General features: G+C 40.1%; 1 protein-coding gene across 1 annotated transcript in view; it reads left to right on the plus strand.

Annotated features, from left to right (window-relative positions):
* cpne4a (copine IVa) overlaps positions 1–13,435 on the plus strand; it is a 111,276-nt gene that overhangs the window by 54,724 nt on the left and 43,117 nt on the right. Inside the window, exons 3-6 of the mRNA XM_052143894.1 lie at positions 616–795; positions 2,325–2,396; positions 3,567–3,641; positions 13,142–13,225. Coding sequence (XP_051999854.1) covers positions 616–795; positions 2,325–2,396; positions 3,567–3,641; positions 13,142–13,225 — 411 coding nt within the window. The remainder of the gene's footprint in view (positions 1–615; positions 796–2,324; positions 2,397–3,566; positions 3,642–13,141; positions 13,226–13,435) is intronic.

Below are 13,435 nucleotides of genomic sequence, written 5' to 3' on the forward strand. Positions count from 1 at the left end.
GAACAGACGATCAGCTGTCCTTCCTGTCTCCCTGTAGCGCTGTTTTAGGTGTCTCACAGTATGAATATTGCAATTTATTGCCCTGGCCACATCTGCAGTCCTCATGCCTCCATGTAGCGTCCAGCATGCCTAAGGCACATTCACTCAGATTAGCAGGGATTCTGGCATCTTTCTTTTGGTGTTTTTCAGAGTCAGTAGAAAGGTCTGTTTAGTGTCCTAAGTTTATATAACTGTGACCTTAATTGCCTACCGTCTGTAAGCTGTTAGTGTCTTAATGACCGTTCCACAGGTGCATGTTCATTAATTGTTTAATGTTCATTGAACAAGCATGGAAAACTTTGTTTAAACCCTTTACAACAAAGATCTGTAAAGTTATTTGGATTTTTACAAAATTATATTTAAAATACAGTGTCCTGAAAAGGGATGTTTCTTTTTTTGCTGAGTTTAGTATGTATACTGTGCAGTGTATGCAAGTTTTCTGTATGCATTGTGTACAGTATGGTAGTATGCTAATCCATACATAACCCAAAAAAGCATCGTGCATACGTCCAAATCTATTTAAAAAAATTCACTGCCATGGGAAATTACAAACTCTTTCTTCTAATGTGTTAACAGGTGGATAGGACAGAGGTGATTCGGAGCTGCATAAACCCCACATTCTCCAAAGTCTTCACCCTAGACTTCTATTTTGAGGAGGTCCAGAGACTACGTTTCGAGCTCTATGACATCAGCAGCAATCATAATGGCATGAGAGAGGCAGACTGCCTGGGAGCCATGGAGTGCACACTCGGCCAAGTGAGTAGCCGCCCCCATATCGTGACAAATATATTGCAATTCACACTCGCTATGTGTGATTATTTCAGTTATTCTTGTTTGCTTGGCAATGCTCATTTTGCAACAGGATCATTGAATTTGCACATGCAGGGAAGAGTGGGGGCAGGCACTGTGCCCAAATCAGATGAAAGCTTCTAATTAAATCATCACACCAACAACCGTTAAGACCATTTCCGGGCATTTTCTGGCTGATCGAATTTTGAAACGTGAGATGTCTGTGTAACCGGCTCATTGTGGGATGGCTGGCCCACATGGACCACTCAACTCTCTTATCTGCAATTCAAGCAAATGGAAAATGAGACACATGATCTCCTGCCAGATGGTTAAGATCTGTAATTTCTCAGTAAAGCATTTGCTATAAGCTTGTAATGTACAATGGATGCCAGCATTCATTTTGTTCAATATTCATGTATTTATCATTTTGCATCAGTGCCCCTTTCTCTGCTGTTTTTGTCTCAGCGAAGCTAGGTTTTTTTGTTTTAGTTCAGTCTGTTTTGGTTGGAGGGCAAAGAGACGATAATTGTAGAAATGAGCTGCATTTAATAAAGGCAGAAAAGAGGTGCTGACATTCTGCATCGAAGATGCTTTGAGTTTCTTGGAGAAATGAAACCAAAAGTACTCCCTCTTATTTGAGAATATTTAACAACTAATAATGAAGTACTTATCTGAAGTTGATGAGACTTATTGGTATAAATATGAACCAGCTGCTATGCCAAATTCTCAGCTGGGTGATATTAAAGTGTGTACTGCACTTAACACTAATTTGTTTGGTTTCCCTCCTTCCATCAGCACAGTTTTAACAGCTGCATCAAAACAAGGCAGTCAATGAATTTACCCTTTCAGGTGCAGTTTTTACTGTGAGAGACCACCTGCTCTTTTCTCACCACTCATTTTGCATTAGAGTTTCAAGTCGGAATATTTACATTTTGTGAAAATTTGATGATTGGGTAAAAAGTAGCACACAGTTGGGTGCACAGTCTGCACACTGTTACTGACAGAGCTTCTAATGGTTAATTGGCTTACCAGCTGAACTAAGTTGATTTTTGCACTCATTCCTGAAAGTGTTATTAAAGATTCTTTACAGAATAATAATGTATTTAAATATACTACTACAACTATAAAATATTTCAATTTCATTAGGAAAATTGAGGTAATATATGTGGTAATACATATCAAACCATTCTATATGCCACACATCTGTATGCCATGCAAGAGTGTCTCATACTCCTGAAGATATTGTGAAATGTAATATGTGCAATGTAATGCTTTGCACCAACCTTTTAGAGCCAAGAATGTTTAGAGCCACTTAATACACAGGTCACTTAGAGAAACCACTTCAAAATGGGCCCTTTGACCAAGACTGCATAATTGAACCCAACATGGATGTTAGTTTGATGGTTTGTTATACATTCAAGCCAATAAAATGTAATGTTTGAAGGAAATTCGGTTTCTATGCATGAAATGGTTAAAGTATCTTTCTCTCCAAACAGATTCTCTCCCAGAGAAAATTCTCCAAAGCCCTTCTTAAACAGGGCAACACAGTCGGGAAGTCATCGATTATGGTGAGCACTTTCAAAAATCCCAAATTTATCTGATTGTTTACATTTATATTACATTTATTAATTTGGCAGACGCTTTTATCCAAAGTGACTTGCATAAGAAGAAAACATAAGCGAATCATATTAAGGAGACAGTAGTACAAAAGTGCCATATTACAAAGTTTCACTAGCATCAGAATAGTATTCAAAACAGATTTTTTTTATTTTAATTTTTTTTAGTGACTGGTTAAGTGCACTTGGAAAAGATGCGTTTTAAGTCGTTTTTGAAGACAGAGAGCGAGTCAGCTTCACGGATGGAGTTGGGGAGGTCATTCTACCAACATGGTATGATGAAGCAGAAAGTCTGAGAAAGTGTTTTGGTGCCCCTTTGTGGTGGCAAGGTGATGTTCCTTAGCTGACCGCAGGCTTCTAGTGTGCGTGTAGCTCTGCAGAAATGATTTTAGGTATGTTGGAGCAGACCCAGTATCTGTTCTGTATGCCAGCATCAGAGCCATGAATTTTATACATCCATCAACCGGTAGCCAGTGGAGAGAGACAAGGAGTGGGGTAACATGTGCTCTCTTTGGTTCATTAAAGACCAGACATGCTGCTGCATTCTGGATCATTTGCAGAGGTCTAATAGCACATGCTGGGAGGCCTGCAATGAGAGCGTTACAGTAGTCCAGTCTAGTTATGACAAGTGACTGAACAAGCAGTTGTGTGGCATGTTCTAATAAGAAGGGTCTTATCTTCCTGATGTTGTAGAGTGTTATAGATTATTTACTTTGATACTCATGTAGAATAGTACACAACATCAGAAAATGGTCTTATTTAAAAATTTTGTGGTCTTACCTTTAAAAGCATTGCACTTTATACAATAGAATTGCCTAGAATGATCAATTTCACTATTGAACACTGGCAAACACAGAACAACCATTCAGTGTACACAAGGACCTAAACAGTCAGATCCAGTATTGAAGGCCAAGCTATAAAACTAAAATTGTCGTGCCTCACTCAGAATAGCCTCAGGAGCTTGTTAATGCACATTGACAGAACACAGCAGCAACAGTTGAACATGTAAAACTCAGTGGATTGGGGAAGAAAGATCTATAAAACAAATGTCAGTCTTTGTGGTAAGCTCTGACTCTGTTTCCTCTGCTGTTCAAAACAATTCATCACTCTTAATCTCTCCAGATCACTGCCGAAGAGCTTACGGGAAATAACGATTATGTCGAACTCTCCTTCAGTGCCAGAAAGCTTGATGATAAGGTAGGATTGCTTGTGCACATCATTACTCAAATGTATAAAATGTGTTCTTATAGCAAAATCATACATTTTCTCTGGTTGGATGCTTATGATTCTTTTATGGGGTTGTTTAGAAACTTGATGGGAGAACACTAACATTACTGCCATAGAGTAAGAACTTGAACCATGAATTGCCTAGACCAATGACAGCCTCTATAACATCTGAAACTTAAAGTCAAAATGAAGTCAAAACTGACCCTATTACCCATTTCATCAGTGCATGTTATTCCAAAGAAAATTTCATATTGACTATAAAACATAATCAGCCGTGATTACAAGTCTTCTGCAACATCTTAATGACAATAATAATAGTGCAATAGATCATAAAAAAGCAATAGACAAATTACAAATTCAGTTATCAATCACTTGTAATCACATTTCTTAGTATTATCTTAGCAATATGAAATTTGAATATTGTATATTTAATTGCTTTATTTGTTTTTATTAAATTATTCTGTTATTATTATTATTATTCTGTTATATGTTTTTCATTAATGGTTGTTTAAGACTTTGATTCTTCAATTGATTTATGGATTTTTAATGAGAGGCACAAATAGACCTTTACAGTTGGTAATGTGGTCAGACAGTTGAGAAAGAAAGAGACTGAGAGAGAGTGAGAAAGAGAGAGAGAGAGAACACCGTGTTCTTCTGGGAGACACAGTCAGCTCTTGTCAGCAAGGTAATTACATGGAACTAAAAAAAAGAAGGGGGGATTAATACAAGCATAACAAATGATCCTCAGGAGCAGCTGGGTTTCACACTGAGTCTTGTAAGTTGCTTGACAGGACGTCAAAATTGAGACCAGGAAAGCTCCCGTTAAATCACTTCTCATCAAAAAGTTATTTTATTTGCACAAGTCATAATCCTTCAGTGTGAATCATATCCACATCAACTAATTAAAACTTTGATTGAGACTCTAGTCTGGCGGGGGGAGATGAGTCACAAACTGTCAAGATTCTCGGATAACTTTTGTTACGTTTCAGATTCATTCTCTTTCCCTGTCGTTCAACTTTAGTAGAAGAATTTAGGAGAACATTAGAGGGGCACACTACTACAGTTCAGTATGTGGTACATAATGTCTTTAAAGGGCACCTATTATGCCCCTTTTCACAAGATGTAATTTAAATCTTTGGTGTCCCAAGAATGTGTCTGTGAAGTTTCAGCTCAAAATACCCTACAGATAATTTATTATGCCATGTTGAAAATTAAAATTGTTGAGTGGGAATAAAAACGTGTGTGTGTTTTTATATGCAAATGAGCTGGTGCTCTCCGCAGGAGTTTTTCAAAGCGGTGGGCAGGCTGAGTGGATAAAATGACACCAAGGATGGAGAGGTGTGGTGACCTTGGTGTGCGCACATGTTAAGTTTGTACATTTTTACAGAGATGATTTCACCTCTAAAGAACTAAATTGTACCAAAAAATTGACTAAAACAGCAATAGCGAGTGCAGTGGCCAATGGGGTGGCCAAGTTCCCTAGCCCTGCCATTGGCTCCCCGCCCCGTATCCAGAATAGGACAGAGTTTTGACATCTCTGCTTTGGATAACTAGACAACATAAGCAATATGACAGCAAAAATAGTGACGTTCAGCCCTATATGTTTGAACCGGAGTCAGACACTGATGAGAGAGAGACTCCATCAGAAGTAAAAACTTTGATAATGAACCAGGAAGTTTCCAAATGGTTATTTGATACATTTATTTATTTGTTGTAAAGTTTCTCAGCTGTTTTGCAATGATGGATGAGCAACACACACACACACACACACACACACACACACACACACACACACACACACACACACACACACACACAAATACTGTTACAACGTTAGCTATGCACTATAACGAATCAACACACTCAAACAAACATGGCCGTCGGCAATGTCCGTCAACAGTCGTGGGCAGGGCCTGTACAAAGTGACATCACTTTCAAATCTGCGAACAGCTTGTTCTGAGACAATGATTGCGGGCACAGGTGCACAGCAGCCACCGTGTACCCCCCAGCACAATGATGTGCTTATGATTAATGGGGATTAAAAAAATGGACTGCGTGGATTTTTATCATTGTACGGTTGTTGTGTACACACACTGCCAACACACATTTATGTTCAAACAACATGTAAAAGTGAATTTTGCATACTAGGTCCCCTTCAAACACAAAGCCGTCTATTTTGACTCTCGCTTGCATGTGGATCTTTTTATATCCTAAAGATGTTAGGCTGCTATTCTCATTCAGTAAGCTCCCAAGATTCATTAAGACTGAAATACTGGGAATCATTTAATTTGCAGTTTTGAAATTTTGCATCCCCACTGTTTACCAAGTCAAAATATTTTAGAAGGATAATTAGCCAAGGCAATATGCAAGCAAACTTTAAGAAACCTGTAGAAATACCAACAAGTTTTGTGTTGTCAGGAGTAACTTTTTGATGAATATTTTTGCACAGTTAAATATCTATACAGTCTCACTCTAGCCAACAAGGACCAAGGTAAAGCTGTTACCATTCTATTGTTAAACATTTTCATGGGCCCCAAAATGTATTTGGACACTAAAGCCACATTTAAAAATCTATGAATTCCATTGCATTAGATATAAAATATCAAACAAAGTGGGATTTGGAAACAATTAGGTTGTTTCAGAATTAACTTTTCTGTAACCAACTGGTTTCAAGGATTTTTAGTGAAGGCACAAAGTCAGTTCCCCTCAAGTTTACACAGGTGTCCTAGCAGAGGAACTACAGGTTCATCAAATGAACTTTGGAGATGTCTGACAACCACACAGTTTCCAAATATTTTTGTACTGATTTAGAGCAGTATACTCTATTTAATAAAACCTAAAAACCTTTTTACTTGAAAAGTGTGCTTGTGCTATTTTTCTTTAGAATAAATGCTGCATTGTGTAATATTTTGTTATCTAATACATACAGTGGGTACGGAAAGTATTCAGACCCCCTTAAATTTTTCACTCTTTGTTATATTGCAGCCATTTGCTAAAATCATTTAAGTTCATTTTTTTTCCTCGTTATTGTACACACAGCACCCCATATTGACAGAAAAACACAGAATTGTTGACATTTTTGCACATTTATTAAAGAAGAAAAACTGAAATATCACATGGTCCTAAGTATTCAGACCCTTTGTTCAGTATTTAGTAGAAGCACCCTTTTGATCTAATACAGCCATGAGTCTTTTTGGGAAAGATGCAACAAGTTTTTCACATCTGGATTTGGGTATCCTTTGCCATTCCTCCTTGCAGATCCTCTCCAGTTCTGTCAGGTTGGATGGTAAACGTTGGTGGACAGCCATTTTCAGGTCTCTCCAGAGATGCTCAATTGGGTTTAAGTCAGGGCTCTGGCTGGGCCATTCAAGAACAGTCACGGAGTTGTTGTGAAGCCACTCCTTCGTTATTTTAGCGGTGTGCTTAGGGTCATTGTCTTGTTGGAAGGTGAACCTTCGGCCCAGTCTGAGGTCCAGAGCACTCTGGAGAAGGTTTTCGTGCAGGATATCCCTGTACTTGGCCGCATTCATCTTTCCCTCGATTGCAACCAGTCGTCCTGTCCCTGCAGCTGAAAAACACCCCCACAGCATGATGCTGCCACCACCATGCTTCACTGTTGAGCCTGTATTGGACAGGTGATGAGTAGTGCCTGGTTTTCTCCACACACACCGCTTAGAATTAAGGCCAAAAAGTTCTATCTTGGTCTCATCAGACCAGAGAATCTTATTTATCACCATCTTGGAGTCCTTCAGGTGTTTTTTAGCAAACTCCATGCGGGCTTTCATGTGTCTTGCACTGAGGAGAGGCTTCCGTCGGGCCACTCTGCCATAAAGCCCCGACTGGTGGATGGCTGCAGTGATGGTTGACTACTTTCTCCCATCTCCTGACTGCATCTCTGGAGCTCAGCCACAGTGATCTTTGGGTTCTTCTTTACCTCTCACCAAGGCTCTTCTCCCCCGATAGCTCAGTTTGGCTGGACGGCCAGCTCTAGGAAGGGTTCTGGTCGTCCCAAACGTCTTCCATTTAAGGATTATGGAGGCCACTGTGCTCTTATGAACCTTAAGGGCAGCAGAAATTTTTTTGTAACCTTGGCCAGATCTGTGCCTTGCCACAATTCTGTCTCTGAGCTCTTCAGGCAGTTCCTTTTGACCTCATGATTCTCATTTGCTCTGACATGCACTGTGAGCTCTAAGGTCTTATATAGACAGGTGTGTGGCTTTCCTAATCAAGTCCAATCAGTATAATCAAACACAGCTGGACTCAATTGAAAATGTAGAACCATCTCAAGGATGATCAGAAGAAATGGACAGCACCTGAGTTAAATATATGAGTATCACAGCAAAGGGTCTGAATACTTAGGACCATGTGATATTTCAGTTTTTCTTTTTTAATAAATGTGCAAAAATGTCAACAATTCTGTGTTTTTCTGTCAATATGGGGTGCTGTGTGTACAATAATGAGGAAAAAATATGAACTTAAATGATTTTAGAAATGGCTGCAATATAACAAAGAGTGAAAAATGTAAGGGGGTCTGAATACATTCCGTACCCACTGTAAGTGTGGCTTAAGTTTACATGCATTGCATTAATTTAAAGGTGTCATGAATTAGATGTTCCTTGAGGTCCACTTATAATGTTAGTGTTATTTCTTTCCATTAAAAGTATTCATAATTTAGGAATAATTGGTCACTTTCTTTCCTTTTGTACCTCTGATTCAAACTTTCTGTTATTTGGGGCATTATCTTCATTATCTTGAAGACTTCAGTGTAAACATCCACTGCTGTGATTGGGTAACATCTTTGCATGTGGATAAGAGTAAATGTGGGGTATTTTGAAAACAGAGGAATTCATCCATACATGTTTGAGCCAGAGTCTGATCCTGAATTTGAAGAAAATTAACCCCCTCCACAAACACCACAGATACTGTAGTCTGTGACAGCGTGGTAAGTAATTACTGTAATTTACTTGTCTATTTGTGTAATAGGTTTTACTTTTATTGTTGTTTAAACCAAGACGTGACACAACGGCGTTTACATAGTTGGGGCATTTTCCAATGGTGAAACATTTCTAAGTTTTACAAATGCATTTCTAAGAAAATACATGCTGCTTAGAGATCCCTGTGCATTAAAACTCATACACGAGCATCTAAAATCACTAGGATCAAATCAAATACTCAGTACATATCTTATAGTCTGCAACATATGAAGCAAAACAGTTAACATGGATACTCACACTTGTTTGTTGCGACATCACTATCAGATCCAATATAGTTGGCACTGCATCAACTTTTAATTTACCGTAATTTCCGGACTATAAGCCGCAACTTTTTTCCCACGCCTTGAACCTCGCGGCTTATACAATGACGCGGCTAATATATGGATTTTTCCCGCTTTCAAATTTTATAAAAAAAAAAAAAAACATTCTGTGACGTGCTCAGTTTTTTGGCGGCGTGAAGCTTTCATTAGACCAATGAAATTGCAGAACGGGTTAAGGTAAAAACAACTTTTTTGTTTACTGTTTAGATTAAATCGAGCGCGCTCAAACTTCCCATCATTCTGATTACGGTAGTAATTTTGTCACCCTCACCATGGCAAAGACATGGAGAAACGCATATGATGCTGCTTTCAAGTTGAAGGCGATTGATCTGGCTGCCGCACGGGAGCTTGGTCTTAATGAGTCGATGATAAGACGCTGGAAACAGCAGCGTGAGGAATTGACTCAGTGCAAAAAGACAACTAAATCTGAGGCTATACTCCGAAACCGAAGGAGATGACTTAAGTGGTTTCAGTGCACAGGACGAGGAAGATAGTGACCAATGACTTGGTAGGCTACTGTTTACTGCAAATGTTTTATTACAAGCCGTGTGTGGCAGCGGGGGCGTGGTCAAGCTCCCGTCCGGGAGAGAAAAGCGGTAAGGGCGCTTACACCTGCGCTAAATTATGTCTAACACCGGTGTCTAATTTCAAGTGCCCTGCTTCACGTGTCCTTCTTTGGAAAACTGTCACACGGGCACCAGTGTGACAGTTTTCAGCAGGGCACTTGACGTTCCAGGTAAGGCTTTTAATGGCCACAGCAATGTTTACAATCAATTTTATAAAGTTTCTCAATTCTTCTATGCGCCAACACTAGACTGACGTGTGTCACTTTCTCAGCTCTGTGGCTGCTGCCTTTTTATGCCGCTCTCCCCATGCTTACTGAAATTAGACACCGGTGTTAGACATAATTTAGCTCAGGTGTAAGCGCCCTTATCGCTTTTCTCTCCCGGAGGGGCGCTTGACCACGCCCCCGCTGCCACACCGTGTTTCGTTAAAGCCTGAGTAAAGTTCATTTGTTTCAATGTACCGGTAGGCACCTGCGGCTTATAGACAGGTGCGGCTTATTTATGTTCAAAATAATATTTATTTAAAAATCAGTGGGTGCGGCTTATATTCAGGTGCGCTCAATAGTCCGGAAATTACGGTAAGTCTCTCTGCGAAATGTGTCTTGTTTGTGAAAGAATCATCGGTAAAATGAAGGGAGCAATCAAACATGCTCTTACCGACGCGATCCGGAACTTGATTAAATATAAATGTCAGCCACTCTTAATGTTGGGATCCTTGTGAAGCAAATGCAAGAAATCTAGTTCCCTATTTGTCACTTACTCAACGTTGTGTCGATGTAGTGACACTAGGGGTCGCTCTTGGGAGCCCCAAGCACATCTGATCTTTGAGAATAGGCCAATGGGAATTCGCGAGTGGAATTTCATGAGAGTGGAATTTGCATGCCACTCCCCTGGACATACGGGCATAAAAGGAGCTGGCCCGCAACCACTCATTCAGATTTTTTTCTTCAGAGCTATGTGGTGTTGAATCAGCGAGTTCCACTGCCATTACATTCACCTCGCGATTTGTATGCTTTTGGATTTACGGCGCATTACAGCAATTTCGGTGACAACACCGGCTCCGTTGAATCCCGGGCTGACTGCTCAGCCCCAATGTAGACCCCCCAAAGCTTACGCCCATCTACATTTTAAAAGAAAGAGCGGTTTCCTCATTTCCTGGGTAACACAGCCAGTGTTTACGCCGCAAACCATGGGTTATCACAACAGACGGACACCAAACATTCACGGCTTCCCGAGGTGAAGACCCCAGAGATGTGCAGTCGGGTCGGTGCTTTCCTTCCTGCAGGAGAGGTTGGAGGTGCGGCTGTCCCCTCCACCTTGAAGGTGTATGTAGCCGCTATAGCGGCACGCCATGACACAGTGGACGCTAAGTCCCTCGGAAAGCATGACCTGATCATCAGGTTCCTTAAAGGCACGAGGAGGTTAAATCATCCTAGGCCACTCCTCATTCCCTCGTGGGATCTCTCCATGATCCTGCTGGGCCTGTGGAGAGCCCCGTTTGAGCTCTTAGAGTCAGTTGAGCTAAAGGCTCTCTTATTGAAGACTGCCCTCCTGACTGCACTCATGTCCATCAAGAGGGTTGGGGACTTGCAGGTGTTCTCTGTCAGCGATACCTGCCTGGAGTTTAGTCCGGCATACTCTCACGTGATCTTGAGACCCCGACCAGGCTATGTGCCCAAGGTTCCCATGACCTCTTTTAGGGATCTGTAGGTGAGCCTGCAAGCGCTGCCCCAGGAGGAGGCAGAGCCAGCCTTGTCGTTGCTGTGTCAGGTGCATGCTTTGCACATCTACTTGGACCACGCGCAGAGCTTTAGACGCTCTGAGCAGCTTTTTGTCTGCTTTGGAGGACAGTGGAAAGACGCGGATGAAAATGGCCCCAGCTGAGTGATTTTCCATTTTTGTGGGAGAAAAAAGAAGAGAAGAGGCCATGGCTGGTGCGGCCTATCCCCACTATGTATTTGTCTTGTCCCTAGGGTGTGAGGGGCCATACAACACTCGTAAGGCATTGGGTGAGGTTATGTGGGGGCTGGGTGTACTTGCTACGAGGCACGCAGTGGTATGCCTGCACCTGCAGCGCCAGTCCAAGTAACACAGTTCAGCTGGTTGTGGAATTTCGTATATTGACCCTTAGTCTCACTACATCGACACAATGTTGAGTGAGTGACAGATAGGGAATGTCTTGGTTACTTTCGTAACCTCCATTCCCTGATGGAGGGAACGAGATGTTGTGTCCCTCTTGCCACAACGCTGAGCTACCTGCTGAAATGGCCACAAATCTGTCTCAGCTCCTCAGCACAAAACCTGAATGAGTGGTTGCTTCTTTTATACCTGTATGTTCAGGGGAGTGCCATGCAAATTCCATTCGCCAATTCCCATTGGCCTTTTCTCAAAGATCAGAGGTGTTTTGGGCACCCAAGAGTGACCCCTAGTGTCACTACATCTACACAACGTCTCGTTCCCTCCATCAGGGAATGGAGGTTACGACAGTAACCAAGACATTTCCCACAACCTGGCACTGCAACGTCTTGACATCTTCATGGCCATCGTGACACCTGTTGCTCCAAAAATAATCTCACCACTCTACTCTAACCGCAAGACTGGTGGGCCTAAGCAGTGTAGCTGATAAAGGCTGGTCTATGCTGCTGAAATACCTCACTATGACGTATTATCGAGGAGGAAGTAGAGAAAAAGCCATTTTGGCACCTTGGTTTCAATAAAGTTATTTTTTTTACTTTTTTTGGGAAATTTATAATGTGTTTCTATAATGCTATGAACTCTTATATGTCAAGATATCATGGTAAGTTTGATTTTCTAATTCATGACCCCTTTAAGTATAGTACAGTATATTACATTTAATCAGTTTTGAGTGTACTTGGATTACAAATTAATTAGTTACTCTAATCTAATTACTTTTAGGCACAAAATGTTGTTTAAATACACTGCAAAAAATAATTTTCTTAATTATTATTTTTGTCTTGTTTTCCAGTAAAAATATCGAAAGATTCTTAAAACAAGATACATTTACTTGACAAGAAAAATGGCATAAGATATAAAGTCTTGTTTTCAGAGAAATCTAACTAAATTTAATGAGGTATATGCATAAAACAAGAAACAACAATTTGTCAATGAGGTAAGAATAAAAAACTTAATTCAAAGGGAAAACAGGTTTATTTTTCATACCTCCATTGGCATATTTATTTCTTGTATTAAGCATAAAGTTTACTATATTTTGTCAGATTTCTCTGGAAACAAGACTTTTATATATTTTATATCTACAGCCATTTTGCTTGTCAAGTAAATATATCGTGTTTTAACAATATTTATCTATTTTACTAGAAAATAAGACAAAAATAATAATAATACAAATATGTGCAGTGTACTTAATGTAATCTCAAGTTTCTTTGACAGCTGAATGGTGTGCAACAATGAACAAGGAGAAAATATAAATTATTTGTATACCCAATGGTACCCATTGATGCATATTACATAGATCATGCATACAGTGGAAGACAAGTTCCAACTTTCTCTCCAAAAATACACTACAGCTTTTGTTTGTTAGACCGTCATCTGTTTTTCTCACACTCCTTTAGGATTTTTTCAGCAAATCAGATCCGTTCTTAGAGATCTACAGAGTAAATGATGACAACACCCAGCAGCTAGTGCACAGAACAGAGGTAAGGCAACCAAAATCAAACTTTTTGCAACAAAGTTCTTATCAGACATGAAACTGCATGTTTCATTATTTTTTTTAATAAAAATTATTATTTTTCCTTATAACAATAACATTATTTTGCTGTTTTTGTACAAGCTAATCTCTGTCTCTTGATAAAGCTACACCTGACACAAAAGCACAAATAAGACACATTGTATCTTAATTTGTGGAG

The sequence above is a fragment of the Xyrauchen texanus genome, chromosome 15 (genome assembly GCF_025860055.1).
Source record: "Xyrauchen texanus isolate HMW12.3.18 chromosome 15, RBS_HiC_50CHRs, whole genome shotgun sequence".
Taxonomy (NCBI): domain Eukaryota; kingdom Metazoa; phylum Chordata; class Actinopteri; order Cypriniformes; family Catostomidae; genus Xyrauchen; species Xyrauchen texanus.